This window comes from Lagopus muta, chromosome 10 (genome assembly GCF_023343835.1).
Source record: "Lagopus muta isolate bLagMut1 chromosome 10, bLagMut1 primary, whole genome shotgun sequence".
NCBI lineage: Eukaryota > Metazoa > Chordata > Aves > Galliformes > Phasianidae > Lagopus > Lagopus muta.
The window spans coordinates 9,488,615-9,515,315 of NC_064442.1; the positions used below are offsets into that span (position 1 = coordinate 9,488,615).

Sequence of the window (26,701 nt, forward strand, 5' to 3'; positions counted from 1 at the left end):
CATTTTCCCCCTTTTGGGGCTGTGCCCCGCGGGTGCGGGCTGTCCGCCTGAGGCGATTCCCAGCGCAGAGCGGGGCTGCTTGTCCGTACAAGGGTCTCCTTATGGCTGTTTAGTTATTGAGGGCGTATTTCCACGAAGTCCCGGACAACTGCAAATTCTGGCTTCCTCAAATGCACATTATGCTATGCTGAAAAGTCATCCTAAAGTGGAGACCCACCATTGTTGGCTCCTAGGAGACCCTGCAATCTCCTGATAATATTAACAGACGTTACCTTCAAACATACCTGTTTCAGCAGAACTGTGGTCTACAGTGAGAAACTTTCTTGCTACCAGCGCCACTTACAACCTGTAATAGAAAATAAACAGTAATGATTAGCCTAATTCACATGGCTCTGTATTTTCTCAGCTTTACATAAAAGTGCACTGTTCAATCATCTCATGTTACCTTACGAAAGTTGTGGGGTTTTTTGTTTCTTTCAAAAAGTTTCTTGAAGAAGATATAGCAGAAAGTATTTTAGCCCAAGTAATTTTGTTTAAAATAATAAAAACCTTTTCACCAACCCTATCATTTTTTGCCTTGCAGAGCTATTCTCAGCTTTGCTCAACCCTGCTCAGTCCATGTTCATTGCTCAGTGCTAGGACGTGGGGATGCCCATGAATAGACGTGATACTCGACATTACTTCTATATATAAGACCACAAGCAGTGCTGATGAACTCAATCCACATGTATATAGAAGGCAAAAGACAAACATCATTAGTATAAATGTATATTAAAACATAAACTATGATTTTAGAATATAGCACATTAGCAATAGCTTTTAACAGGAATAAGATAGATACAGGAGTAAGCAAGTTTTATGCTACCAGGTAATTAATCATTCAGCAGTTTGCTTTTTTGGCACAGACAAATGCTACAGGAGAAGTAGGACAGTACAGTTTCTCTCATCATGAATTTACATACTTCTTGGACAAAAGTTAGTTACTGTAGCTGCTCTGATATCTAGAATGTAGATATTTTTGATGACTTGCTCATCTTTGTTAGGACTCATATGTAATATAGTTGTCTCAAACCATGTTTCCTTGTATTGAATATTTCCTTGTATCAAAAAGTTTATTCCTCATCGTTTCAGAAGACAATTTTTTTTTTTTTTTTTTTTTTTAAAGTTTATTCCAAGTATGCTCAAATGCTTGTTATTGTTATTTTACTCAGTTGATTTTGCTAAGGTCAGTCTACTCACATTGACCTTCTGAAAGAATTAATGATTGGCTTGATGCTAAATCCAAAGGTCTTGCTTCTTTTCCCGTCCTTCTCAACTTATCAGCTAGGTTGGGACCTTTGGATCATTCTTTCTCAACTCAGTTTACATAGTTTTTATGTGGTTTTTCTGACTCTGCACAGTATTTCTTTTCCAACTTACTACATTTACGTGGGTCATTCTGAAGGTAATGCCTCCTATTTAACTTACAAAGTTACAAAGCGCACAATAACATTGCTTGATAGAGCAAATTCTCAGCTACAAAACACTCTTCTTTAACACAGTCATGACCATGAGCTACCACCGCTGAACAAGAACCTGCAAGCCCTGCTCATAAAAATCTGCACCAGCAGAGGTGACCTACTGTTACTGTCACCACTGCTGAAATGCACCATCCACCACCTCACTGTGCTCACATCCACTCTTTGGTCTGCATTATTGCTCACCAAGCATCAATGAATGTCAACGGGAACCATTTTTTTCTCATGGAAGAATTGAGTTCAACACCTTTTATACACACTTCTATATCAGACACCATTCTGTCAGACTGCCCCTCTGCTGCCATCTGTTACACAACAAAATTCAACAGAAGATTTGTGGGAAGGTTCAACTTCTACTGCCATACCACCACCATCTGCCTTTAATATTGTCAGTCAACATGATAATATAGGAAGCATTTATTTTATAGGGTCCTTAAAATTGTTGCTGCCATCGTTACAGCAGGCTTGTGCTGAATAACCTACCATTTATTTATTTTCCTGCTGAACTGCATTTTTTCTGCTCATATGATTTCAGTAAAAACATTCTATTATTTCTCACATCTCAAAGGTCTGTTTCTTCCTGTCTGAGGTGCAGTTCCTCCTGGACATAAGCCAACCTTCATTTAAGTACAATCAAAGCAGAAATACTTTCTTTCTCCTGGCTAGTATATATATATCATCTGACCTTGAACCCTTTATTCATGCTTCATAGCATTTTCCTTCCAGCCTTCACTTAGGACAGGCCATTTGACCAGCAGTTTGCCCTCATGGTGAGCCTTAATATCTAATGCTGTTTGTGCAGCCATCACCTAAAATGCAATTAGTTATCATTATGCTTCTTTTATCACTTGACTACTGTCTGTGTTATTTGACAAAAAAAATAAATAAATTCACTTGTCTCCTTAAAGTAATCACTCACATTTCTCTGCATACTTTTTTTTTCCCCAGTACACAATAGGAATTAATAAAACTCACGTTTGTGATGTTTGAATCTGTCATTCTTCACTGTTCACTATTTGCATCAACATGAGAGTCCTCTTTTTGTATGCTGGGTAGCTCTTTATCTTCTTCCCCTAGTAAAAGAAGGCTTGATCTACCCATATAAGTTCTAACAGTGATATGAGTCCTAGAGAACAACATAAACAATTATTCAAATAATTATTCAAGTAAAGCTAGTTAGATTCATTCAAATAGAAGAAAGCTGCTCAAATTTACATAATTATTTGTTACCTAAATGAAATACTAGAACCTCTGAACATCGCAGAGTCTGAGTTTATTCATAATATTTTGTTGCTGTTGTTCTTTCTGGATCTAATCAGACATGTGACGGGGACTGGCCATTTTGGATCAAAAATTGTTTAAGGTCACATCATGAATGTTATTCTAGCACAACTGCTAGAATAATTGCAACATCTTGAAGGATCCACTTGCTGCCCAAAAGCTTGCCAATTATTCTTAAAGTATGTGGGATCTAGAAAAGGTATTTTTTCTATTAAAACTTCGTTTCAGTAGAGAATTTTAACTTGAACTAGGAACAGAAGCTTCCCATCACTATTGCTGAGATCTGACCTGTACAGATTAACAGACAAATTGATTTTTATATATTTTTTAATATTCTATCCATCATTTTTGAATGACATAAAGTACCTATCAGGCTTTTGTATGCAACCACACCATTCTGATAACTAGGTCATCCATTTAAAGCAACGTGGAACCAGTTAATCAGAAATATTATGGCTCAATAGTATCAGAGAGAAAAAACATCAAATGGTAAAATTCTAGTTTAAAAACATAATTAGAAAAAAAAGCAATGGGGACATGCAGTACAGAGAAATTAACTGTGGCAACAAGACTACTGTTCATGAAGACCAATGTATAAACTCAGCTATCTTTTAGTATAGTATCTGGTCTCTTTTTTTCCACTAAAATGCGTATATATATTAGAGAAAGCAATGTCTCCAGAGACTATACTACTGTTTAAATGTGAATTTCCATCTGTCCAGGAACTGACATCCCACCTTCCAGTGCATTTGCTGTTGTTCAAAACTGTAATGTGGTACAGCAACATACCTGAAGTACTTGAGGGACATGATGTTTGAGGTTAAGAAACAGCTCGTCTTACCAGTATTTCTGCTATATTACTCATAAAAATGACTTGGATGATAGGATGTCTGATCCGAGCTGGTCTTATCATTTATATGTATTCAATTATTTTTACATAAGATATATCTGTCCAACAATGAAATTATGAAAGACTTCAGTTCCTTGTGCCTCTTCAAGGATACTGCTTGATAAATTCCACCAGAACTCACCCATGAGAAGTTGGCGCTGCAGATCTCATCTGTTAGCTAACAGGAGCAACACAGAAGAATCCAATATGTTTCTTAGAAAGCAAGTTTCAAAATTCCTGAAGTTCAGAAATCTGAAAGAGATGCTTGAAAAATAGTAAAATTACATATTATCTATGTATTATTATTTCTCTTTTGACCACATGTTTATTTTATTGTCAAATCCATATGGTCTCACACAACATCCCTGTCTGTAAATTGGGGAGACATGGATTTGATGGAAGGACTATCCTCTGGGTAAGGAATTGGCTGGGTGGCTGCATGCAGAGAGTTGCTGTGAATGGTTCAGTGTCCAGGCAGAGATCAGTGGTGAGTGGCATCCCTCAGGAAAACTTGGAACAGGAACTAGAGGAGACCAGAAAGAAGATCAGACATAGGCTGAAAGCTCTGAAGAGACCTCACTGCAGCTTTCCAAGTACTTAAAGGGCACTTGTAAGAAAGATGTAGCAACAGGACAAGGGGTAGTGGTTTTAAACTGAAAGAGGTTAGATTTACACTAGATGTAAGGAAGAATTTCTTTGCTATAATGGTGGTGAGGCACTGAAACAGGTTGTCCAGAGAAGATGTGGATGCACCATCCCTGGGGGTATTCAAGGCAAGGCTGGCTGGGCTTTGGGCAACCTGATCCCCACCCATGGTAAAGGGCTTGAACTGGGTGATTTTTAAAGTTCCTTCCTACTCAAACCATTCTTATATATTCTAAATATACGACCATACCCAATCCATAGTCATAAAACCTGTGTTCTTAGAAAAGAAGACTGAGATTTCCTTGTCTTAAAGAAAATAAATGTAAAAAATTTTCTCCTACGTGAAAATGGATAAATTATGTGGATGTATTATGTAAGAAATGTAAGCAGTAATAAATCGAACTCTTGCCAGATTCCTAGCTCACTGGCATGATTCTTATTTATTTTTATTTATGCAAACATACCTCTTATCTCTTTCTGCCAAAATGTCTTTTAAACAGTACTGCAGTATACTAAACTAAGTAAGTCAAAATGGTACAGCACAGTTAGCAGAGGTACACATATGTGAAGGACAGGGGCCAACAAGGAGCTAGAAGTTGCAATTAAACAGCAAATAATGACAGAGCTCGAGTGAGATAACCATTAGTCAATTTTTTTGCTTAAAGTTAGTCCAAACGAAGTTTTGAAATTTAAGCAAATAAAATAGTCCTTGTTCACCAAATCCATCTGAGTTCAGGAAGATAGGACTTTTGACTGTCTTACTGGCAACTCGGATCATGCCGTATCATAGAAATGCCTGACTTAATAATCAATTTCTTCTCCTAAAAGAGCTTTCAAAACACATGTTCTGATTAAGTACTTGTATGTGCTTATAAACATGAGTACAAACATACATATAAATACCTGTTCTAATTTTAGATGCCGTGTTTCTATTATAGAAAGGTGACAGAGCTGAAGAAAGTTCTGTGAATGCAAGGGACTTAGTGATCATAATCCATGACATTTTACACTGTCCTTTCTAGAGACAGTGCAGTGCTGACTACCGTAGAATGCAGAAGGCTCATGCAGCAAAAGGCATATCTCTTGGTTGGATTGATTTCATTCAGGTCAGTATTGCCACACATACAGTAACACGATCTGCCAACATATTTCAGGGTCACTACTGTGACAATACTTTCTGTCAGGGCTGCCAACTCAACCTCATGGCTCTATGTGAAATCTCTTAAATCTCAAATAGTCTTTGACAAACTCCTATTTACACAAGTATGTACAATTTGAAGCCTGTCTTACATTTTTTTTCTTGAAAAATAATTACAGACATTATTAACAGAAATTTGCTGTGCACCTCAAACAACAATTGCAGCTTTTTTTTTTTCCCTCTCACTCATTCTAGAGTTAAAATTGCAGCAATTACATACACATCTGATTGGCTTCAAAAATTCTGGTTCCTTTAACCACTGCACCCACGGCAACTAAAAAAACTACTGGCCTTATTCAAAGGAGGTTTGAGTGATTTTTGTGTCAATTCTTAATATTTTTTCCACTTTTTTTTTTTTTTTTTTTCTTGGAAGAGACAGAAAACATAGGCTTTCCAACAATCTCATCCACCCAGGCTTCAAGGAGAGAAGAGCTCAACGCACCAACTTTCTTAGACTTCAGCATACTTTAGGGAGAACGCTGCAAAAACAGCTTTCATTCTTGTCTTTTCCACACTGAAGCACAGAACATCATGAAGAGACTCTGACAAAAGCAGTAAGTCACAGAACCTCAGCTACTCCATGCAGCTTCTTGAGTTTTTAACATTCCTTTTGACAGATGAGCAATTACTCATTAATATTTTACAGCGTATGCATGCAGTTTATTCCCGTGAAAGAGGCTGGAGAGCTCTTGGACTATACAAGATCACAGATCTTTTCTGTTCAGTTTTCTATAGTTCAGCAAATAAGGCTGTGAGAATAAAGATGCTTCTTTCCTCACCCCTTTTTCAAAGAAAACAGTTCTTTGATAAGCACATTCCATTACTTGATGCTCTTGTTGGCAGCATCTGAGACTAATGCTTATACTTTAATTCCTCTTAAAAGTCTGTCTAGCATATGCTTGTCTTGATGGTAGGATTTGAATAGTTATTTCATAAATTCACCGTGACTTTTACACTGAATCTGATTCAAGCCTAAAGTTAGTGGTTCAAAAATAACGCTCTGCACGCATGCATGTCATCTACTTTTCCATCATAAATGAAAAGAAAAAAATGGCAAAAGCAAGATTTTCTGCGAAAGAGTAACTTGAAGTTCTCCTAAGGCTGTGGCTCATCTAAGCTATATGTTTAATCCTTATCCTTTCATCTTCCCAAAAGAAAACTGAGTGAGATTCCCTTTGGGGTCTCTGTATTAGGAGATGGGATCATTCCTGAGTTTTGACAGCTCTCTTCCCTGATCTTGAAAACCACATCTGTTCTGCTGAATTCCAACCATCTTTATCCAAGGAGGATGGGCTCAGTGACAAGAATCTAGATACTATTCAGCACCAGGAATCTCTCAGATGTCATTGTAGAATATTGCAGTTTGATTCCTAGAATTTCACACCAGTTGCTTTTAACACCTCTGCAACAGAAAGATGATTTTCACTATGACTCAGAGAGCTTCACTTAGAATTTCTCCAGCCTGTCGTGCTTGAACAGAGAGCTATAGCTGAGCTGGCATCTCAATAGAAAGTAGTTTAAGGTTTCAACTTTCATATCTTAGAAGAAAACATGGCATCATAAGGAGATTTGGCAGGAAATTTCCTTGCAAAGCAAGTTTCTAGCTGAAAAACACCTATTTTTTTGAAACAAGAAAGCTTCATTAAGAGGTTTTAGATCCACTATATGCAGGTAAAATACACAAAAGAATGTCTTTCTTTCTACTACTTTTAGCTCCAGCTTTCTTTGCAGGCCACTGGGAAGACAGGTGCTGACTGCCTGCTGTGAGTGCTTGCACGTGTACTACAAACCTTCTGACTTTGAAGGAAAGTTTATATTTCCAGCAAGAGCTGCTGGAAACTGTTGAAGACCAGGTCCCCACTCAGGATAGCATACATGCTTCTAAGCAGAGGGCTAAACAACAAAGCCATGATAGGCAGGATGGAGTAGCTGAGATCCACAGTTATTAATTGTATGTACAGTAATAGCAGTGTCATCTCATACTACTCAACTAACATAGCTCCCATCTCCTTTGGAGTGGAGTACATCTCCTGTATATCTGCACAATTAAATATCTATGTGTGACATATAAACCTGGACTATCTATATAGTTTTGTCTAATCAGTCATGCTATGTTTATTCACAGCAAGTTTGCACCTCTTCTACCTTTAAAAGCAATTTCCTTAATACGAAGGAACATACAAGAACTTGTGATAGAGTGCAGCAAAGTAAAGGCATCCTGCAACATGCAGATTTCTTGACGGTTTTGTTGCTGTTGTTGTTTTTTGTTTGTTTGTTTGTTTTCTGGGGAGAGGCAAACAGACTGGGCAACGTGTCAGGCAAAACTTACTAAGAAATTCCAGCACCAAAGGAGAGGTTAACTCACTTTGAAGAGTTTTGTGGAGGTTGGTGATTGCAAAATATTTCAATGAACAGAGGTGTCAAATCAGCTGCAGAGCTGACTGCCAAGTCAACTCACACAGGTGACCTACTAGAAATCCTGGTGAATTATAGAGTTGTGAGCATCATCTGTCAGAAGTGGGGAAAGATCTGGAAAAATACCAATAAACTGCTGATGCTAGCATAGTTTAAGTGGTTCCAGAGCATTTATTTTGCTGACCCTTATCTCATGAATCTCTGCCAGACTGGGGGCAAAAATGGAATGGCTTGAACTTTGCCACTAGTAGGTTCACTGATTTATCCCTAACCTACAATGAACTTGGTTCTTGAATATATAAAAGTGATTTTTCCTAGTTAATAGACATCTTGCAACTCATGCAGAAGAGGAAAGTAAACAGAGGGAGAATTTCAGACCTCGAAATGTTGCTTATTATCTCTTCACTCCCCCTTTTTCATAGTTCCTACTACTAATAGAACCCCTTGAAGAGTCAATTCTACCCAATGAGTCAGCAAAGAACTCACCCAGAAAAATATATTCTGCTGTTTAGGGAGCTGGATTGGTCACTGATGTGCCAAAAGAGTGCCAGAGCTGGAGCAAAAGAGGTAGCAGGGCTAAGAGACCAGATAAGGATGAGAGGGAAACAGAATCATCCCTTTTTCTAGCACCAGTGAATTAGATCAGGTCAGCCTCTCTTCTAATTAAAATGACAGAAACACTACATTGATACTGCAAACAAATCCTTAATAGCAACTGCATCAGCTGTAAACAACAAAATCAGTCAGAAAGACGTTTCAAACTGGAAACTGAAGATAGCAGATTTCATCTTAGCAATCCTAAAGATTATCCAGTCACGGTTTTCAGCAGGAAAAGTCAGATGAAGCAGGCAAGAAACGAAGAAATTCTGATTGATCTGTGACACAGATTCATACAAACCACAGGTCATCCACTCTGAACCTCAATGCTCTACCACTGATTACTAAGTGGGTAAGAGGTGTTTTGTGGTTTGGTTACTGTCACTTGAGATAGCAAGAACAGACTGTGCTGTCTTGTACCGTTACAGCAAGATCTCCCACCAAACCGTTAGAAAATAGAAAACAGAAAAGAGAGGAGGCTGTATGAAAAGAAAAAAATGGAGCCTTCTATGGTTAAGGAGTACAAGGAGTGCTCGGCTTTCTTACAATGCCTGCTTATTTTCCCCTTTACAGTACGGTAGTTAGCTCACATCCAACATAATACAAACTCGCAGTTACTTGTTACCCTGCAGTGACATCTTGTGGATAAAACAAGCCGCCCTTGCTTACCGCGTAACTTGGCAAAGCCACGGATGCCTGCACCTGTGGGGAGAAGCATCTTCCCGCGTCCGAGGAGCTCAGTAGCATCCTACACATTTTAGCTTCTCTTCATTTTTTCTTTCCCTCACTGGCAGAGGCTAGAAGCAATAACTTAGCTTCGAATCAAGTTTGGACACTAAGAAAAGTAAGAGGTTACTGACACATTGCTAAAAATATTCACTGATTTTGGAAGCTTAATTTTGGAACCTCCATTTTCAAATACGTAGGTGTTCTTTATAAACAACATAAAAATAACTTAAACAGTAAAATAAACATGATACTTCACCTGCAGTGGTTTGATTTATATTAACCTAGCTAGAAAACTTGGCACAATACTCACTGTTTTCAGTCAATGTCCTTAATTTCCGCAGCCAACCTAGGAAATACAATATTAAAACTTCTCATAGGCAACAATCTATTTAACTACAAGAGCTTCTTTTTATAATTCAAGTGATCAGCCAACATTTACATCTTTTCCAGGTTATTTCTAACATTTATTCTAAAACTGCCTTCTAAGAAGTTCCATCAAGATGTACTTATTCCAGAATATGTATTTCTAAACAGTTACTTCAAAACAGCTGAAGTCCTTTAAGCTTACATTCTATCTTATGCCATGATAATACGTACCAAAGATGTAGGAATGAAACAGGACCTCATATCTTGCTAGTCACAAAAATTCATACGTTGTTAGCACTAACCACTTTCCCAACCAAAGATAGAATGCTCTTCTCCTTAGGAGCTCTGGCAATACCTTCAGCAAATGTTAGGAACATTCTGACAACTTTAAGGGGAAAGGTCTGAGTCAGTTTCTCTAACATTGTAAATCACTACTCACTTGTACACTTTTTATTACTATTATTAAAAAACAGCAACTCACCAACGGGTAGTAATCTGCTCTCTTGCCATTTTCGCTTGATGCCTCTGCACACCCACGCTCAGCAGCATTAGTGGATGTTTCTGCTGAAAATAACATAATATAACCTCATAATTTGGGAACAAAACCACTTCTCCAAAATGTTCCCTAGTGAAATCTCCTGACACTGAGATGTCATCCCATGGAAGACACTGATGCAGGAAAATGGAGGAGTTCGGTGAACGTCAACTAATGTGGAAATATCACAGAAAGGTATCTGTGTTTCATCAGAATCATCAGAAGGATGAAAGCTGGAAAGGAGGATACTGTGGAGGGGAGTATAGATGGGAAATCATAAGCTCATTAATAGGTCACCCACTGAACCTGTGTCTTTCCATTACCACACAGCCTGACTGCAGGGTCTGTGGGCATGGGCAGACATAGCAGGCCAAGGCCCAGCACACCCACACTGCTGCCTGCCCGCCTTGCAGTCATAAAAACAAAACGACATATTAATTGGTAGTTAACTACCTATTAAACTTCTGTGATAATGAGAAATGCTTGAAGAAATAAAGCTGTATCTAGCAGCGGACTAATATACATCCCTTGGGATTAATGAAGAAAACTAGTTTGGCCCAGTGTGCAGCACAGACTATTTCCTAGATGGACTTTGCTTGAAGTCTTTAGGGAACAAATATTAGTGCTAAATCAAAAGTACCTAGAATGAACATTCTAGACATACGCAGCTAGGGCTCAGTGAATATTAGAGAAAATAATAGGAACTCGTAAGTATTGTTTTATTTTGGAGGCTACCCAAACGCTTAGCAACACCAACATAATTCCTGTTGAATTCTAGTTGCCATTGTCAGGTTGAGCATCGTTCAGTACTGCCTGTGCTTAACGTGTGTGAAATGTGACATCACCTCGACAAGATAGCCAGCATGTGACTTAAATCAGTACCGACACAGAGCTGAAAATGTTTAGGAGGGCTGGTAATTGAAGGAGGGAGGAAAAGGTGCATCCCAGGAATCTCAGTTGAACAATGTACTCTGAAAAGCTGGCCAGTAAACCAAATACTTATTGGGTGACAACTCATATGCTTCCAAAAAATTCGGTCCTAAACAATAAGGTGGTCAAAGGTCCCTCAAAATGCTGTTAGGACATTTTCATGACCAATTAACCTGAGACTTTTAGCTCTCCAGTCCACAGATTATGATTTCCTGCTAGAGTTATAGAACCAATGCCAGAGCCTACATACAAAAGTCAAAAGCATAACTGAGTGAGAGAACGTTGCATAGGAAATCCCATCTTCAGAAAGCCTTTTGCAGCATAACAGAACAGCATTGCTACAGCCTCTTCTGAGCAGGAGGCTCAAATTAGTTATGGTCGTTTTGAGAGAAAAACTCAATAGCTGTGAGGTTCTGATGTGAAATTCTGTATAAGAATATTATGTTTCCACACAGTTGCTTTAGCCAAGCACTTTAGTTCTTGTCCTTCTCAAATGCTTTACAGAAACATAACAGAAATAACCATAATGTCATTCATGGGTATGCAGCATACTCACATCTGATTTACTTGCATGATCTAAAATCCTAGAAATTTGTAAAAACAACAAAAAGTTTCTGTCCCAAGCCTCAGTCACTAGAAGGGGAATGAAGAAGCCCTCTTGGTATGTAGGGAAGTAAAAAATCTGAAGTACTGAACCCTGCAGAATCTAATTAATTGTTCATGTGGCGATAAACTGGGTCTTACTCCTTTCTGCCCTCTATCTGCATGGATAGGTCTTTCAGCACAACAAATAAGAGTAGATTTTCCATGTTGCATTATGAAGTAAATTAACACCCATGCACAGTTAAACACTGCTGCAGGTACTTCTGAATACTGAGACTTGCTTTTCCAAAGTTGTTCAAAATATCTGCCATCTACTATTCCAGTGCTTGGCTTTGAAAACAGCTTGGCATCTAGCATGCTGAAGCCTGAAGAAGAAATCATTAGGATATCTAACTGAAGGTCTGTTTTCTAAAATGACTCGCTTGTTAACAACGTCACCACCCAAGAAACAGAGGTTATCCTGAAGTTACTGGATAGCATTATTCCTTCAGATTCCTCCAGGTTATGAAGGCAGAGTAGGAACGGCACGCATTCAACTGAAGGAAAACTTCAAATTTAATGGAGGAAATTGTTACAGGCATGTTAACACTCACTTTTCAAACTACGTAAGACTCCATTTTATGAGGATTAAGGGAAAATAGAGTATCTAAGTAGCTGTTATACGTCTGCCTGCATTGTGTTTTCTCTTTTCTATGAGGACTAAGGAATTTTTAACTATACTAGCAATTCTCTCATTTGCTCTTATCATTTACCAGTATGAACACAGAACTGTGTTCAGATGTTTCAGTTTGGACTGGAAAAAATAAGCTGCTTGAAGAAAACAGACCATATTTCAACATACAGAATCAGAAAGGTCTCAGTGAAAAATATATTTCCAGTTGCATTCCTTAATTACAATGATAGCATTGTTTTCTCACTTTAATGCAGCTCCCACTACAGACTGTTCTTTTCAAAATAAATATCCATGCACAAATAAAAGCTTGAAACAGAGCTGTCTTTTGCACAAGAAGCTTTAGATTTGTTTTGTATTGGTGAAGAAATAGCCAAGTTCTAAACTGATTCTAAATTTGAGTTAGAAAAATATTGCAGGATTGTCACTCTAGTGCTATTTCTTAGGGTATTTAATTAAAATAAATATTGCTCCTTCAAGAAAGGTTGTATATTCGCTGATATTACCCAAGTGGAATAACACGAAGCTGCTAGTACCCCAAATTATTCAACCAACATTTAAATGTTTGAGTTATATAAAGCAACTAATCAGTCAGGGTAGCACTTTGTCTTGCTAACCCACATCAAGCACAAGACTTGCCCAATCTTCAACTGTCATTTTTTTGTTCTTTTCTGAAAAGAAATTCTACTGTTCTTTGGTCTGAAAACAAGATACAGATAAGCTAGTAGCACTGACTTCCATTACAGACTTCCTATAGAGTCAGCAGTCTACACAGAGGCTGCAACAGTCAAGAAATATTAATCCTTAAGAACTTGATAATGTACCTTGTTAGTAGTCTGAAAATCTTACTTTTAAATTAAATACTAAATTTAAAACTGAGTTTTAGTACCAGAAAAATGATGGATCAAAGCCTTAATACTTTCTGATTAAAAGTTGAAAACTGCACAAGTAATGTCACTAGTGTTTTCTTGCCTTATTTAAATAGGGCAATAAGTCTTTCACTAGTGTTTCTCCTACCAGTTCTTCTTGCATTCAGATTTACTGGTCCACACATTCAACAGTTCAATTATTACCTGATGGATGCAGATGGTTTAGATATCTATTAGTAAGGTTTCAACAGAAATTCAATTTTCTGTATGATTATTATTTTTTTTAATACAATTCTCTTTAAATCTAGAAAATTTAATTTAATTTCTCCAGTTATACGATGACATTGATAAACAGAGCTATAATTCTGTTTTGCAGAGTGCTACTGAATTTGCAGCAACTTTTAAGTGGCATAAAGTACAACCACGGAATGAGGGTTTCAATAAAGGACATTTATAATTCGGTAAAAAAAACCACGACTTCAGATTGTGAGCATGTCCAAAAATCCATGCTTTATAATATTTGCATTTTAAGGGATCTGTTATTCTAACCTTGCCAGGAAATTCTAATTCTTAATATTAGCAAATACTGGTATTTGAAATAAACCATGAATGTCAGATTGACTTAACAGAACTTATCTAGATATATCTCAGCCTGATTTTAGTTTTCCTTTTAATTTCTTACCTAAAATCTTTTTGCTCCTTTCTTCTTGAGTTTTCTCTTTCCTAAGCTGCCTGTTCTACAGCATGGGTGCTCCATCCTCCACTGCATTGCTGCTGTCATCCTCCAAATCTCCAGAGGACTAATTCTGACTGTTGACCTGTCCAGCTCCTGCTCTTCACTCTAAATAAAAAGTATGTAAGTAGGTACTGCCCCTCCTCAATTAGTTTTGCAAACAGAACACACTAGGACAATTCAGAGTTAGTCAGATGGAGACAGACACACATACATAATTTTAGGCCAAATCCATTCTTGTTTTCTTGAAACATGGTTACATAAAGCCTCCTATGCACTGTTAGCTGACTAGTGCAGATGGAATGGCGGGGTTGCTGTTTTTAAACTCAAGAGCTGAAAAACTGCACTGATGGATAGTAAGATCTCTGGTCACATCATCCTCTTTTCACAGTGCAGAAGGGATGCTGGCATTGTCTGCGCACACCGAACCTCACAACAATCTAGAGAGTTTAAGGCAAGATATTAAAAAAAAAAAATAGGGCAAAGAGAATGGAATTTTTAACACCCAATTGAGACCAACATACTTTGTCAAAATGTTTCTAGTTTACGATTATCAGCAAAGGGTGGTCTATTAGGCAGAAGTTAGCATTTTCTTTACCACAGTCTACAAACCAGAGTTTCACGTTATATGTCTACAAGGTTTATTTGACACTTTAATCTATAAATACACACAGTTTTCCACCAATAAAAGCACAGGAATTTTCTCAGAGGTTGTTACCACAATATGCATATTGAAGAAAATCACATGTAGTATTGCATATGAATAAGCAAACTTTGGTTCTCTTTCTACCTAGACAGCTCTTAAGCACCAATCTCTTTTACTTGTTAAACGATGGCTTGCAGGGGGCAACAAGGCAGCTGAAGACCACACTGAATGCTGCACTCTGGAAAGCTTGGGACACTGTAGAACTTAATTAATTTTTTGAAGGCACTTTTTTTGAGCATCATCACCTCTTCAGGCAGCCTGGAAAGAATTCTGGCATTTGCATGAGGCTCCTTCTTGTCAGTATCTGTTGCCTTAGGATTACATTGCTCAAGAACATCAGTCACTGGCACACTGTTGCAGCTAAGCGAACGTGCTGTCTTTTTCTTGCCTTCAACAGACAAATAACTGAATAAGAAAGAGGTTAACTTATGTTTGGTAACATCTTGTACATCTTCTGGAAAACAATCATCTAGATCCCCTTGACCTTCCACTTGCTGACTGATCACACATGTACTGGGACTCATTTCTAGCTTTTTAGGCTGACCTACTATTTTTCTGGAAGGTATTTTGTATTTTCCTTCTTCTATATAGAGCTGAGAAGCATGACTAATAACACTAGAACTAGGCTCAGATATTGGATTAGGGATTTTTGCCTCATCACCAGAACTGACGTGATGCAATTCATTATGCTGGCTAATGATTTGGGCTGCAGTGTGTTGAATGATGTTCCAGTCTTGCAGAATATCTTCCCTGGTTGTGAACTGAGATGTTACAGTAAAGCGGATGATGAACTTATCATGAACGGTTGCTGGAATAAGGAAGAGCCTGCCAGAACTGCTCAGTTCCTTCAGGAGTTTTTCTGTCAGCCAGTTGGGACCCTGTTTTAAATATGGATAGGAAAAAAAAACACACAACTGTTAAAATTTCCAGTGTCATCCAAATATCTGCAAGATTTTCAGGATTACAAATCTTACGTGAAAGCTTATTCATAGTTCTTAATGCCTGTGGAGAAAACAGTTGTGGTCAAATTACTCCAAAAGGACATGCAAACGTCCCAATTTTTACCTTTAAACGAAACACAACCAGTCCAAGATGTCTCTTGGCAGGAATTTCAAACAGTGGATCACTTCTTACCAAAGATTCAAAGAATTTGGCTGTTTCAGTGCCCTATGGTTAGGGGAAAAAAAAAAAAAAAAAAGACAATAAAAAAGAGCAGTTATAACTAGTTTATCACAAACTCACTGTAAGACATTAAATTGAGTTGTTAAAAAAAGAACTACAATCCTCTTTAAGAGGATTTCATTTCATGCATGGTAGCAAAAGCTAAGACTGACAACAAAACTAGGAATGGTTAAAGCTGTCTCTATTTGCCCAAATCCTTGACAGTGATCAGGAGTACCTGGGCTAGATATAGGAATTCAAATAAAGTTAGAAATTTGAATGTTTCTTTTCCCGGATTAAAGTCCTGTTGCAGCAACTATTTATTCACAATATAATCTCTTTTATTTACATTCCATCGAAGACTTAAGCCTGTAAAGTTTCATAGCAATGTGTTCAGCCATCCATTACATCCTGCTTCCTAAACAGCTACCACTTCAGTTCAAAGAAAGACTCTATAAAACTTACTCAGTGATGTGCATTGGTTTATCAAGTTGCTTTCCACTGCCCATTGCTTCCAAGAAAGGTACAGGAAATGCTTTGTCAACACAGTACATCTTTACATGTTACTGAAGGGTAAAATCAACACGCATAGTGAATTTCTGTTACTCATCTTCGCATGACTGAATTTCAGAAACTCAGCTACTGGTAAATGAAACATAACACACTTATGCTTGCACTGCTAATGCACATACATGCCGAACATGAGCTTGAAGCTTTTTCACCCCAAATGACCGAATCACAAACCACAGCTTCAAAGAACGAAATCGACGACTCAGTGGAATTTGCCAGTGCTGTGAAAACACAAGAGCATATCAATAAAGCAGAAGCAACAGAAGGACTGTCCCCTCACCGAACACGGCCTGTTGCTTCAGACCTGTGCTCAACTCAGAAATCTTTACTGACAGAATAAATTTCACATTACTGAAACATAGGTAAGCCTAGAAGAGAGCCATCAAGAAAATCCTATGTCTAAGTCTTTTTCAATTATTTGCAAAAATAAATTTTTGTCTATTCCCCTTCATCTAGAAGTGAGGTGTTAATCTATGGATATGCTTAGAATTTTCAGTTGATTTCCAGCATATTGCAATTAACAACTTGTTTGCAGTCAAAGACTGTTATTAACTTGAGATGTGATCTGTCTATTTACAATTTAGGATTGCGTGTTCGCTTCAATTTGTGTAATTTGTATATTTAAAGACCATCCTGAACATCTTCCCATGTAAATAGTAAGAATTCATGCAGGAAAAAATTCCTGCAGAGAAAATATCACCTACTGCATGGAAAAGAGTGACAAAAGCTACTTCTAAGGAGCTACCCAATAACATGCAAGGTCCTATTTAACCACAAGAGAGACTCATTGATTTATTTCTTTCCACTCTCTACACACACTGCTAGTGAAAAGCACCATTGATTTCAAGAAAACAGTCATCTTTTCAGGACTTGGGTGAGATCATAGCAGAAACAATTGGCGGTTGAATGTTCTCTTGGTTTACTGTATTGAAATCTGCTTTAAGATGGATCTAAAGCGAGATGCTTCAGTTCTCCTATCTCAGTACGTTTTAATCAGAGGAAAATGTAATTCCTTTTACAGCTGTTTCAGAGCGTAGTGCTTACATTGCTTATTCCTTTTTCCATTTTATCACATAGCAGAAATATAAGAAAAATCATTCAAAATGCCACCAATAGGAATTATGCAAACAATAGAGGGTACCAAAATGATTCTTCTAACCAAAAAGGCCAGGCTAGATCCCCGCCTGTGTAAAAAATGTACTTCAATCTCTATAAATCTCCAAAAGCTTTATTAATTATATTAATTATTAATAGATACTCATGATCTCTGCATGACTTTAACATTTTTAAGTAGTAAGACCACTTGAAAAATAACTCAGAGGAATTTCTCAGTCAATGTTTGACCATTCTACGGGAATTTAAAACATAAACGTAATTAAAAACTTACCATGAAATCAACAGCAGCTCCTGAATTGGGATGTCGGAGATAGACGGGGTTAACACTGAAGGTTTGATGTAGCTTGTATTTATCCTTAACCCTATCAATTGTAGAATGAACTATATTTAGAAAAAAAAATGTGCAGGGAAAGAATAATTTTCTTATTATCCTTTTGGTGTTGTTCCTGCTTTGCCTTTACTCACCAAAATCCTGTGCAGTCAAAATGAACCATCATCCATTTAGAAGGGTTAAAAGTGAAGGAATCCGCATACTCAATTCCATCCAAGAACAATCGAAATTCAGGACACAGAAATGCTGTTCCTGCATATGCAGCATCAATATGAAGCCAGAGTCCCTCAGCACCACCTGTTGGAATTGAAATTGTTGTTATACAATGAATTAAAGTACCTCCTAAATTAAACTAGTACTTTCCTCTCTTAAAAGCATGCATATGCTTGTGCAGAAGGTGGACAGGTTGACGACAAAATAAAATGCAAGACAAGAAATAGAAAATCTAGTTTTATTTTAAGGCTGTGGAACCAGAACCACAAAAACACTGAATTCTGACTCTCATCACGTATGACGACTGATGTAGAGTTGGGTCTACAACAGAATTCTCAGAAATAAAGGGATAAATAACTATTTTTTAAAAGGGGATAAATAAATGACACTTACAAATTGGACCCAGCTCAGAGAGACTGTCAAAAGCACAGACACCAGTTGTACCCAAAGTTGCACAAACCTGGAATGAAATAAGACTATTCAGATGGCTTTTTTTTTAAATAAATGGATGCAGTGCTTAAAAACTTGAAAAGCTATCAATATAGTTAGAATGAAATCAAAATGTTTTATTTCAATAAAATGTAAATTCTCCTACACATTTTCACCTTCAATGAAAACATTTTAACATAGCAAAGCTATATCTAAGATATTTCTTATGTTGACATTAAGAATACAACACTGTATTAATACTCTTAATCAGGGAACTGAACATACAAAGACGGGCACTAGGCCTTTCTTTCTGTCTTCTGCTATGGCTTTCTTCAAAGTTTCACCTCTAAGGGAAAAGTTCTCATCCACAGGCAGAAATTTCATCTTCACAAGAGAAATCAAGCCAGCCTTTTCCACAGAAGAATGTGCCTTAAAAAACAACAACAAAAAACAGAGCAGTAAGAGATAAATTATGGCATTATAAAATACATTTGTTGCAATAAAGCCATAGATAAGGTAATTCTTGTAATCAAGATTAATATAAATCTGAAAGTTTGTTCATTGTGAACAACTAAAAGAAATACAACATTGTAATTTCAAGAAATTTATTTGGGCATTGGTCTCTAAAATCTAGTAATAGCTGTATTTATCTTGTAAGGGTCATTTATCAAAACCCAAATCTTAAAGGACTCACTAGAAATGGATCAGTCTCAGCATTTGCTCTTTTCACTGTTGTAAGACAACCTTGAACAGCCCTTGTTCTGGGCTCACACAGATTTAAACATCTCACAGGAAAAAGCTCTTTTTGTTATATGAAGGGCAAGCCAGTATGAGTGTGACTCCCGCTGCTGTCTTCCACAGGAGAATGTGATTGTTCAACTTAGGAGCCAGAAAACAGAACAGGTTTGCAGAGTCACATCATTCTGTAGGCATTTCTCCAAGAACAAGCTTGCAGGCCAAGCGAGCCTGTCTCCAAATGGAAAGAGGCTGAGAAGAAACAAGAGCTTGAAGTAGTATGAGATCAGCAGTAGCTATAGCTGCTGAAGTTTCTGGAGAAAGGTTTTGCAGGAAACAGGAATGAAGTGCAGAAATCAGTCATCTGAGAAAGTCCTTTTCAGACTTCTGGAACACTGCAAAATCTCATATCTATTTCATTTCCCCATCTGAAGAAAAGGGCTTTAGAGTGACTTGATTATGCTCGTATTTTTCTTTTTGTATAGTAATGCAAGTTCACAGTGTCATCTGATGGCCTGCCTGAGACAGAGGCCAATTTATTCTCTTTGTAATTTGTAACCTACTTGATCAGATGCGTAAGCAATGAGACGAGAATTGAGTGAGGACTCGTCAGCGTCTGGCTCAGAAAGCTTCATCTCCAGAATTTTGTTTTTCCGTGCTGCCAGGAGCGCAACCAAGGTTGATTCACTCACGGTGCTCTGCAAAGACATTGCTCATTTACTGCAACATTTTTCTGCTTCGCTGCTATTTTGCCAGTGATCGAGCAAAATCATTCAAGTGCCCAGTTACCGACCCGGTCTTTTGGTTCTCCTACTGCTTTTCTCAGACACAATGGAAAGTCACTAGCTGACAAGCAGCTCTCTGGGCCAGGAATACAAAGCAAAATCTTTGCCATGTATTATTCGTGTACGGTAGTGAGGTGAGCAAATAAGTCACATTTTTCTTTTGTTCTTCTACAGATTAAATTTAGCATCTACTATAAGTAATACAAGTCTAAAGAAAACCGTTTCTGTAAAAACAGAGCCTTAGCACTGATTCCAGAGAGTACTTGCTAAGACCTTTTGAAATAAGGTGAGGTTCAGGCCTTGGATCTTGGGGCTTTCAGAGTCACAAAGTCAGCATGAGATAAACGAAAAAGAATATATGTGGATGAGGACTGCTGGGAAGACAGTGATAAGTTGTTGTCTTTAGTTACGCAGGAATAACTTTAGTGAAGCAACAGACAACCAAATCTGATTATCTCGTTTATCCTTAAGTCTGTTCACAAGAATACCTGCTCCTAGTCTATAACATATTAAGGAATAAAAGCAATAGCAATTCCTATTCCATTATCATCTAAATATGAACCTAAAATCTGGGAAAGAAATGTCAATATTGGAGTTGTTTCCATTTGGACTTCATTGATTTTGCCTCAAAGAAAAATGATCACCAAGAAGGAAATTACTTGAGTGCAACCAGAAATGCTGATGGGACTAACTCTGATCTCCTTTACCTGTAATACTCCTCCGCCCACACTATCAGGATGGTGATGCAGGAATTTATCTGGAAGTCCCAGCATTTTAGCCAGCCAGTCCATCACATTCATTTCCAGTTCTGTACAGGCGGGACTGGAGGCCTAGAAAATTAAACAAGAATGATGCTGTAAATTCACTCAGCAAACACAGCAGGAGTTTAAGCCTTTGAGAGTACACCACACGCTACATTTTAATACATAGCTATTAACATTTAATTGCCTTGGCAGAAATCTCACCTTGATGCAACACACAGATTACAAGCTTTGTAACATTGGATATATAAACAGCTAACCCTGTAACACTATGACTCCTACCTAGCAGAGCACAATGCTATTTTAATAAAAACGATGTTGTTGTTCGCTGAGTTCTCTGACACAGACCTCAATGTTGAAATTACAGCAAACTACGTGAGGCAAAAAAGCATAGTTGCAGTTCACCACCACTGCTCACAGTCCCTAAGCAGAAAAGTCACTGATCCATCTTTTTGGTGGGGTTTAAAGAGCAGCAAAAGATTGAAGTTGTTTTGCAGTGTCAAGCTTTCGGCTTATGAAAGAATCAGTTTATGAGAGTTTACATTACAAACTTAACCGAAACAAACAGAATTACAAAGTAAATAGAGAACATGGAAATGGACACTTCTGTGTATGCAATGAGCTAATCTGATACAAGTACACAGAGACTGTAACTTCCCAGTTCCTTACAGGTTTATGGGCTTTACTGCTTTCTTAACATGGAGACACGTATTTAAGTGCGACACCAAATACTCAGACATTATGGGACAGGCTACCAAACATTCTATTTTAGAAGGAGAAAAATAGAAAGAGTGCTTTCCCAAATGAGCAGGAGAACTGGAATGAAGCCCAGCCTAACTTGCAGTCAGGGGTGCTGGCTGCTCTATTGCCTGCAGTGCTTGTGCCGACAGTCTTAGTACTGAGATAAACGATCAGGGAACAATGCTTACTGTGAGATATGCAAATAATTAGAAAACAGACCTTTCTAAGTGGTGTATTTTTTCATTCAACTCTTAGTACTAAGCAACATTTGCTTTTACATATGACTTATTTTTTACAAGAGACATTTTTCAGTTATACACAAACTGCTTACAATGGTCTACAGTAAAAATTTATACTGACTCATAGAACCAGAAGGAATGACTGTGATCTCCATAATATACACAGAATTTCTAAGATAACAAAATAAAAAGAGTAATTTACCCAGGTGAATCCCAAGCAGTTAATTGCATCAGCCAGCATATCTCCAAGGAGCGAAGGCCAAGAAGTAAGAGCTGGGAAGTAGGCATGCATGTGTGGACTTTGCCAATGAACCACCTAGAATGAAATTATCTGGAAGTCAATTCTGAAAACGTGAGAAAACTGTGCACAAGTTATAGTGATCAGTGCCTGCTTCATAATGGGAAAGGATCATAACAGCGTAATATGAGCAATTATAGAATTGCTATCAGAAAGCTACAGAGACAGTATCAACAGGAGTGCAGCATTATCAAATGATAAAATTGTGCCGTTATTAGATAAATTCCAAATTATATCAAAAGCATTTATCTGAATTTAACAGGCAAAGATTGTGAACAGGAAAGAATTGAACAACATTGCACAACAGAGTCCAAAAAATTTACCCTGACATGGGGAGTCCTTACAACCAAGTTGCTATTGCTCATTTTATCAAAGAGCTTGTTTTTGGCTGTATACCACAATTACATAGCCTTCCTCAGTACTTCTGAAAGAGCTTGCACGCTGATCACCAATGTGAGCATGCATCTAAAAACACATCCTGCAGAACTTGTGCATTCCCAGGTTTTGGGTATTTACCCCAGTTAGTAATGATTTTTATTTCTTACCCCAGGCATAATGATTTTCTCTATATCTCCAAAGATGTTGTCCCAGCTATCTGGGTCCATTGGGGCAGAATCTGGCAACTGAGCTTTCATGTAACCTGGTTGCACATCAGGAGTCACTCGTCTCTCTCTCACATTGCTCAGGTACTGGCAAATGTAATCCACCATGTCTTTCCCTGGAAGAAGCAAACCAATGCTTTGAGTTTAGATTGAGAGAAAAGCAAATTGCAATACTATCGCGTCATGCAATCTGTCAGGATTCTACTCAACATTTGGCTCAGACTAGTCCTCTGAATCATCACTTAACATTACATGGTCCACTAGTGGAAAAAAATAATAGTCTGCACTCTGACAATAAACTCATTACTTTGCTTATCTAAGAAAATAGAGCCATATTTCACAGTACAAGTCTCAATTCAATGTATTATGAACCAGCCTCATGAATCAGTGCTCCTGTTTAGCAGAGAACATGGACATGGCACCCCACATATAGGAGCTGTGTGACCTTTGGAGCGTTTCCAATTATTCAGAGCAAATGATCTTCATCAGGAGAAATACTGGGCAGCAATCAGGAGACCTGAAATGATCTCTGGTTCTGTGACCAGCTAATCTAGCGAAAACTAGATTTCTAGGGAACTAAATTTCTAGGGAAAACTACTCAAACTTTATGCCTTGTCTATATTATTAGTCCCAACTAATAACGTAGGGACACAGCTTCTGAAATAGACTTCATGGAGACTGAACAGATTCACAAGGTTGTCATCGCTCAGTAGTTCAAGTGCACTTCTAAAATCAGATCATGACGCAAATACAGACTGTTTGATTACAGACGGGATAGATTTTCTTACCTACAGATAAAACGAAAACATACAGAAATGCAGTTCTCTTAATGTGCCATTCTTCCCTGTTATTATAGCACAATCCCTTTTGCATCCTCTGAAAACAGCTACACAGCTCAATGCAATACCTCCAATTACCAGGTAACCTCCTCCAGCCTTGAGACCAAAGATTGCTCCCATCTCCACAACTGCTGAGTGTCAGTCAGGGAAGAGCCATTGTGCATAACCCCTTCACACAAGTTTATTCAGAATTTTTAGGCTTCGGGGCTTTCCCACAGTATTCAAATGTAAGATCAAAAAGTCTAAGTCTTCCACTGACTAAATCTGTTAATTCAAACTGGGACACATCATCTCCACTCCAGCAGATGTAAAGCCCCAAGGGCATGGGCAGTTAAACAATCCACAGCCCCCCTCATTGCTGGGTGCCACCCACAGCCCTACAACAGCTCTTCCTCAGAGGCAAATGCGACCCATTTCCATGAGGATCACTCACCTCTCCGTCTGTACTCCTCAGGTTCCATGCTGATTCCTCCTAGGAGCACCTCTGCACACTTGGCCTGCAACCTCTCAGAGAGTTGTGGGCAGACCAGTCTGGTGCCCTGCTAGCTGCTCACCCTTTATAGCTCTCTTTATCTCAGACTTGCGCACAAGGTTTAACGCAGGCAGGTTATTGGTGAGTGTTTATCTAACTCCTCCCAATGGAGGGCTTTTACAGTCTCTTGTACATTCTCATCTGTGCTCTTTTGATGTATAAGATAACACATCTGTGAGATGAGCTGTCTCGACTCCAATTCTTTCTTGTTTTGCAAGCATCTTTCAGAAGACACGCAGTAATCCATCATGGATATAATGGACACATTAACATCAGAATCATGCAAGAGAAGGAGCTGAAGAGCTTTAAAAAACAAATAAAAGCAGTCATATTTCTTCTGCAGGCTGAAAGCAGCACTAGCAGTAGTCATTGTAACAAAGGGACCAGCACATAATTTGGACACTGCACTTTCGAGCAGGTAAGGACTTAACAGTAAATTAATTAATTAATCTAGAACTGAGTTTCCCAAGAAGAGCACATCTCCACAACTCTTCATCCTCCGCACTGTCGTACTCACACCATTGTAAGGAAAGGCATTACAAACACTACCAGTTCCAGACCTGCGATACAAAGCAGTGATTCTCTTTGTGGAAATTCTGCCCTTGCAGATCAGACTGTTATACCGCAGTTATACTCCTCCAGTGGTACCACTCTACAGTGCTGAGCTGAGGAAACAAGCTTTGCACACCATGCTTGCCTTTCTCACACACGGTACGCACAAGCACTGAGACTTGGCCATATATTTCCAGAATTCCTTCAAGCCCTCTACCTATATTTTCAGTTTGAAAGAACAGCCACAGAGTCCCTGTTGTTCCAGTTTCATTTAGAACTGAAAACACATCCTGACCTGTCTTTGGCAGCAGAATCTTTGACACTTCGATGTGGAGCGCTAACCGTCTTCAGCAGAAGCAACTGATTTGCTCTACACTGATATCAGGCAGTCCTGGGAAAAGAGAAAGTAGGACTTAAACATCTTAATAGTCTAAATGACTGAGCTCTAGAAAGAGAAATGATTACGTAGGATAATACACTCCTATTTTTGCTGCTTCCCAGGCTTCTGCTTGTGGCTGGTCAGTGCTGGGCACAAGGTGCCAGCTGGACAGACCTTTAGTCTGACACATCACAGCAGTTCCCATGTTCTTGTCATATGGAAAGGAACCAGCTCAATTCAGCCTGAATCCTTCCATCATTCTAAAAAGCCGTTAATTCTTCCTGCAGCATATTTTCTGTAGAACATTGTAAAAACCTTTCCGAGTTCATGCTGCGATTAGATAATTGAGAAAGAGCTGTTTCAGAGATAAAAATACGCCGATACACACATCAGATTAATATACTGAAATTAAAAAAAAAAAAGAAGATAAAAGCACTAAAAGAAGTGCAAGAAGAGCACGCAGAAATGTACCATATGCATAGTCACTTATTTTATCTCTCATTCCTCAGGAAACATCATCATCATCAGGAAAAGAAAAATTAAGATACTCCCAATACTTCACATGAATTTTGGAACCTCTCTTGCCTGTACTGTTACTGCTTTCATAAAGGGGAACAAAGGAGATGAGAAGGAGCTGGCAGGATCAAGTCAAAAAGAGCCCAGTGATCAAAAACCGTGACTGTAGGTCATTATGAGTAATAAATACATTATTTTCAACAGGAAGCAAGTCTGATCAAAGAAAGCTGGCAGCTAATTACAATTATGATTTCAATTTGGAACAGCAAATAAGAACCAATACTTCTAACAATGTTTTCAGAGCTGAACTACACAATAAATACTCCATGTGACATACATCCTATGTCTTTTGCTCAAACTGACAGTTTGACCAGGTTGGCTTTTCATTCAGTAGGGAAAAGAATAAACAGGTCCTGTTTGGAGCCAGAATAAGATGGGCGATAACGGATTACAGGTAGGGTAAATATTACTGGAGATAAATCTGGTTTTGTTTTAGCTACCCTGCACCTGGAAGGGTTACGAGGGTTTGCTACAGACCGCGAGGAATAGAATATTTGCCCACAGGAAGCAGAACGAATAGAAAAACGTTCTTTTCATTGTTTGCTGCAAAGGTCAGTGCTGTCAGAACCGTGGGAAATTCCCCATGTGGACGTGAACATTACCACTATCACCACTCAGGCTGATGCTGAAATTCTTATCATTATTAAGAGTTAAGAGAGATTAAACAGTAGTTAAGTTTGTGGGATGTGAGGACACAAACATTATTTTCATCATGGAATAATTCAGTTGGAGCAACGCCCAACCAGCACTTCTGAGTTGATTCACTTGTTCCTGCGTTTGCTAATGACGGAGAAGTTAGTTTTCGAGAAAAGCCTACAATACAGTAATATCCGATCAGTCACTGCTGAAGGCTTGCTTCAAGTTGCAATACTAAATTGAGTACAATTATATAACTTGCAAAGCAATCCTATTAAAAACGACCAGCACAAATTTTCGATTGCTACGACCTCTTCACTATTTTGGGATCAGATTTTCCAAATGGGATCCAATATTCCAGATTCATACCCATGTTAGGGTTTTTTCCAGAACAATTCCACAAACTCAGTCATCACGAGTTTGAAGGAGGAAGATTTACTGCCTATGCTATAAAGCAATTCTTTTCCCACTCTTCCCTCCTATCTCCGAGAACTGATTTTCTAAGATGAACACTATTTTTTCA

General features: G+C 38.2%; 1 protein-coding gene across 8 annotated transcripts; it reads right to left on the bottom strand.

The window, feature by feature from the left end:
• Positions 1-284: 284 nt before the first annotated feature.
• HDC (histidine decarboxylase) lies at positions 285-26,681 on the bottom strand. Of its 8 annotated transcripts, XM_048956776.1 has the most exons (17): positions 23,937-26,681; positions 22,608-22,780; positions 21,967-22,080; positions 20,731-20,853; positions 19,802-19,936; positions 18,789-18,932; positions 18,468-18,534; positions 17,996-18,158; positions 17,802-17,892; positions 16,537-16,635; positions 15,749-15,850; positions 13,927-15,561; positions 10,119-10,201; positions 9,582-9,617; positions 3,830-3,939; positions 2,493-2,643; positions 285-346 (listed from the first exon to the last, which is right to left on the bottom strand). In XM_048956776.1, the coding sequence occupies exons 1-12, from the start codon at positions 23,962-23,964 to the stop codon at positions 14,803-14,805; spliced, it is 1,998 nt and encodes a 665-aa protein (XP_048812733.1). In that variant the 5' UTR covers positions 23,965-26,681; the 3' UTR covers positions 285-346; positions 2,493-2,643; positions 3,830-3,939; positions 9,582-9,617; positions 10,119-10,201; positions 13,927-14,802. The 8 variants fall into 8 exon arrangements, with proteins under 8 accessions (XP_048812733.1, XP_048812731.1, XP_048812728.1 ...); XM_048956774.1 differs by having other exon boundaries at positions 3,830-9,617; XM_048956771.1 differs by having other exon boundaries at positions 3,830-15,561; positions 23,937-24,338; positions 24,883-26,681.
• Between the last annotated feature and the right edge of the window lie 20 nt (positions 26,682-26,701).

What these genes read in the sequence shown, in the direction of transcription:
- HDC (XM_048956771.1), bottom strand. Translation starts at nt 23,964, where the DNA reads ATGGAACCTGAGGAGTACAGACGGAGAG. An exon ending in TTTGACTGCACAGGATTTTG is followed by an intron (nt 17,893 to 17,995) that starts GTGAGTAAAGGC and finishes TACAATTGATAG; the next exon opens with GGTTAAGGATAAATACAAGC. An exon ending in GAGCTGCTGTTGATTTCATG is followed by an intron (nt 16,636 to 17,801) that starts GTAAGTTTTTAA and finishes GTGTTTTCACAG; the next exon opens with CACTGGCAAATTCCACTGAG.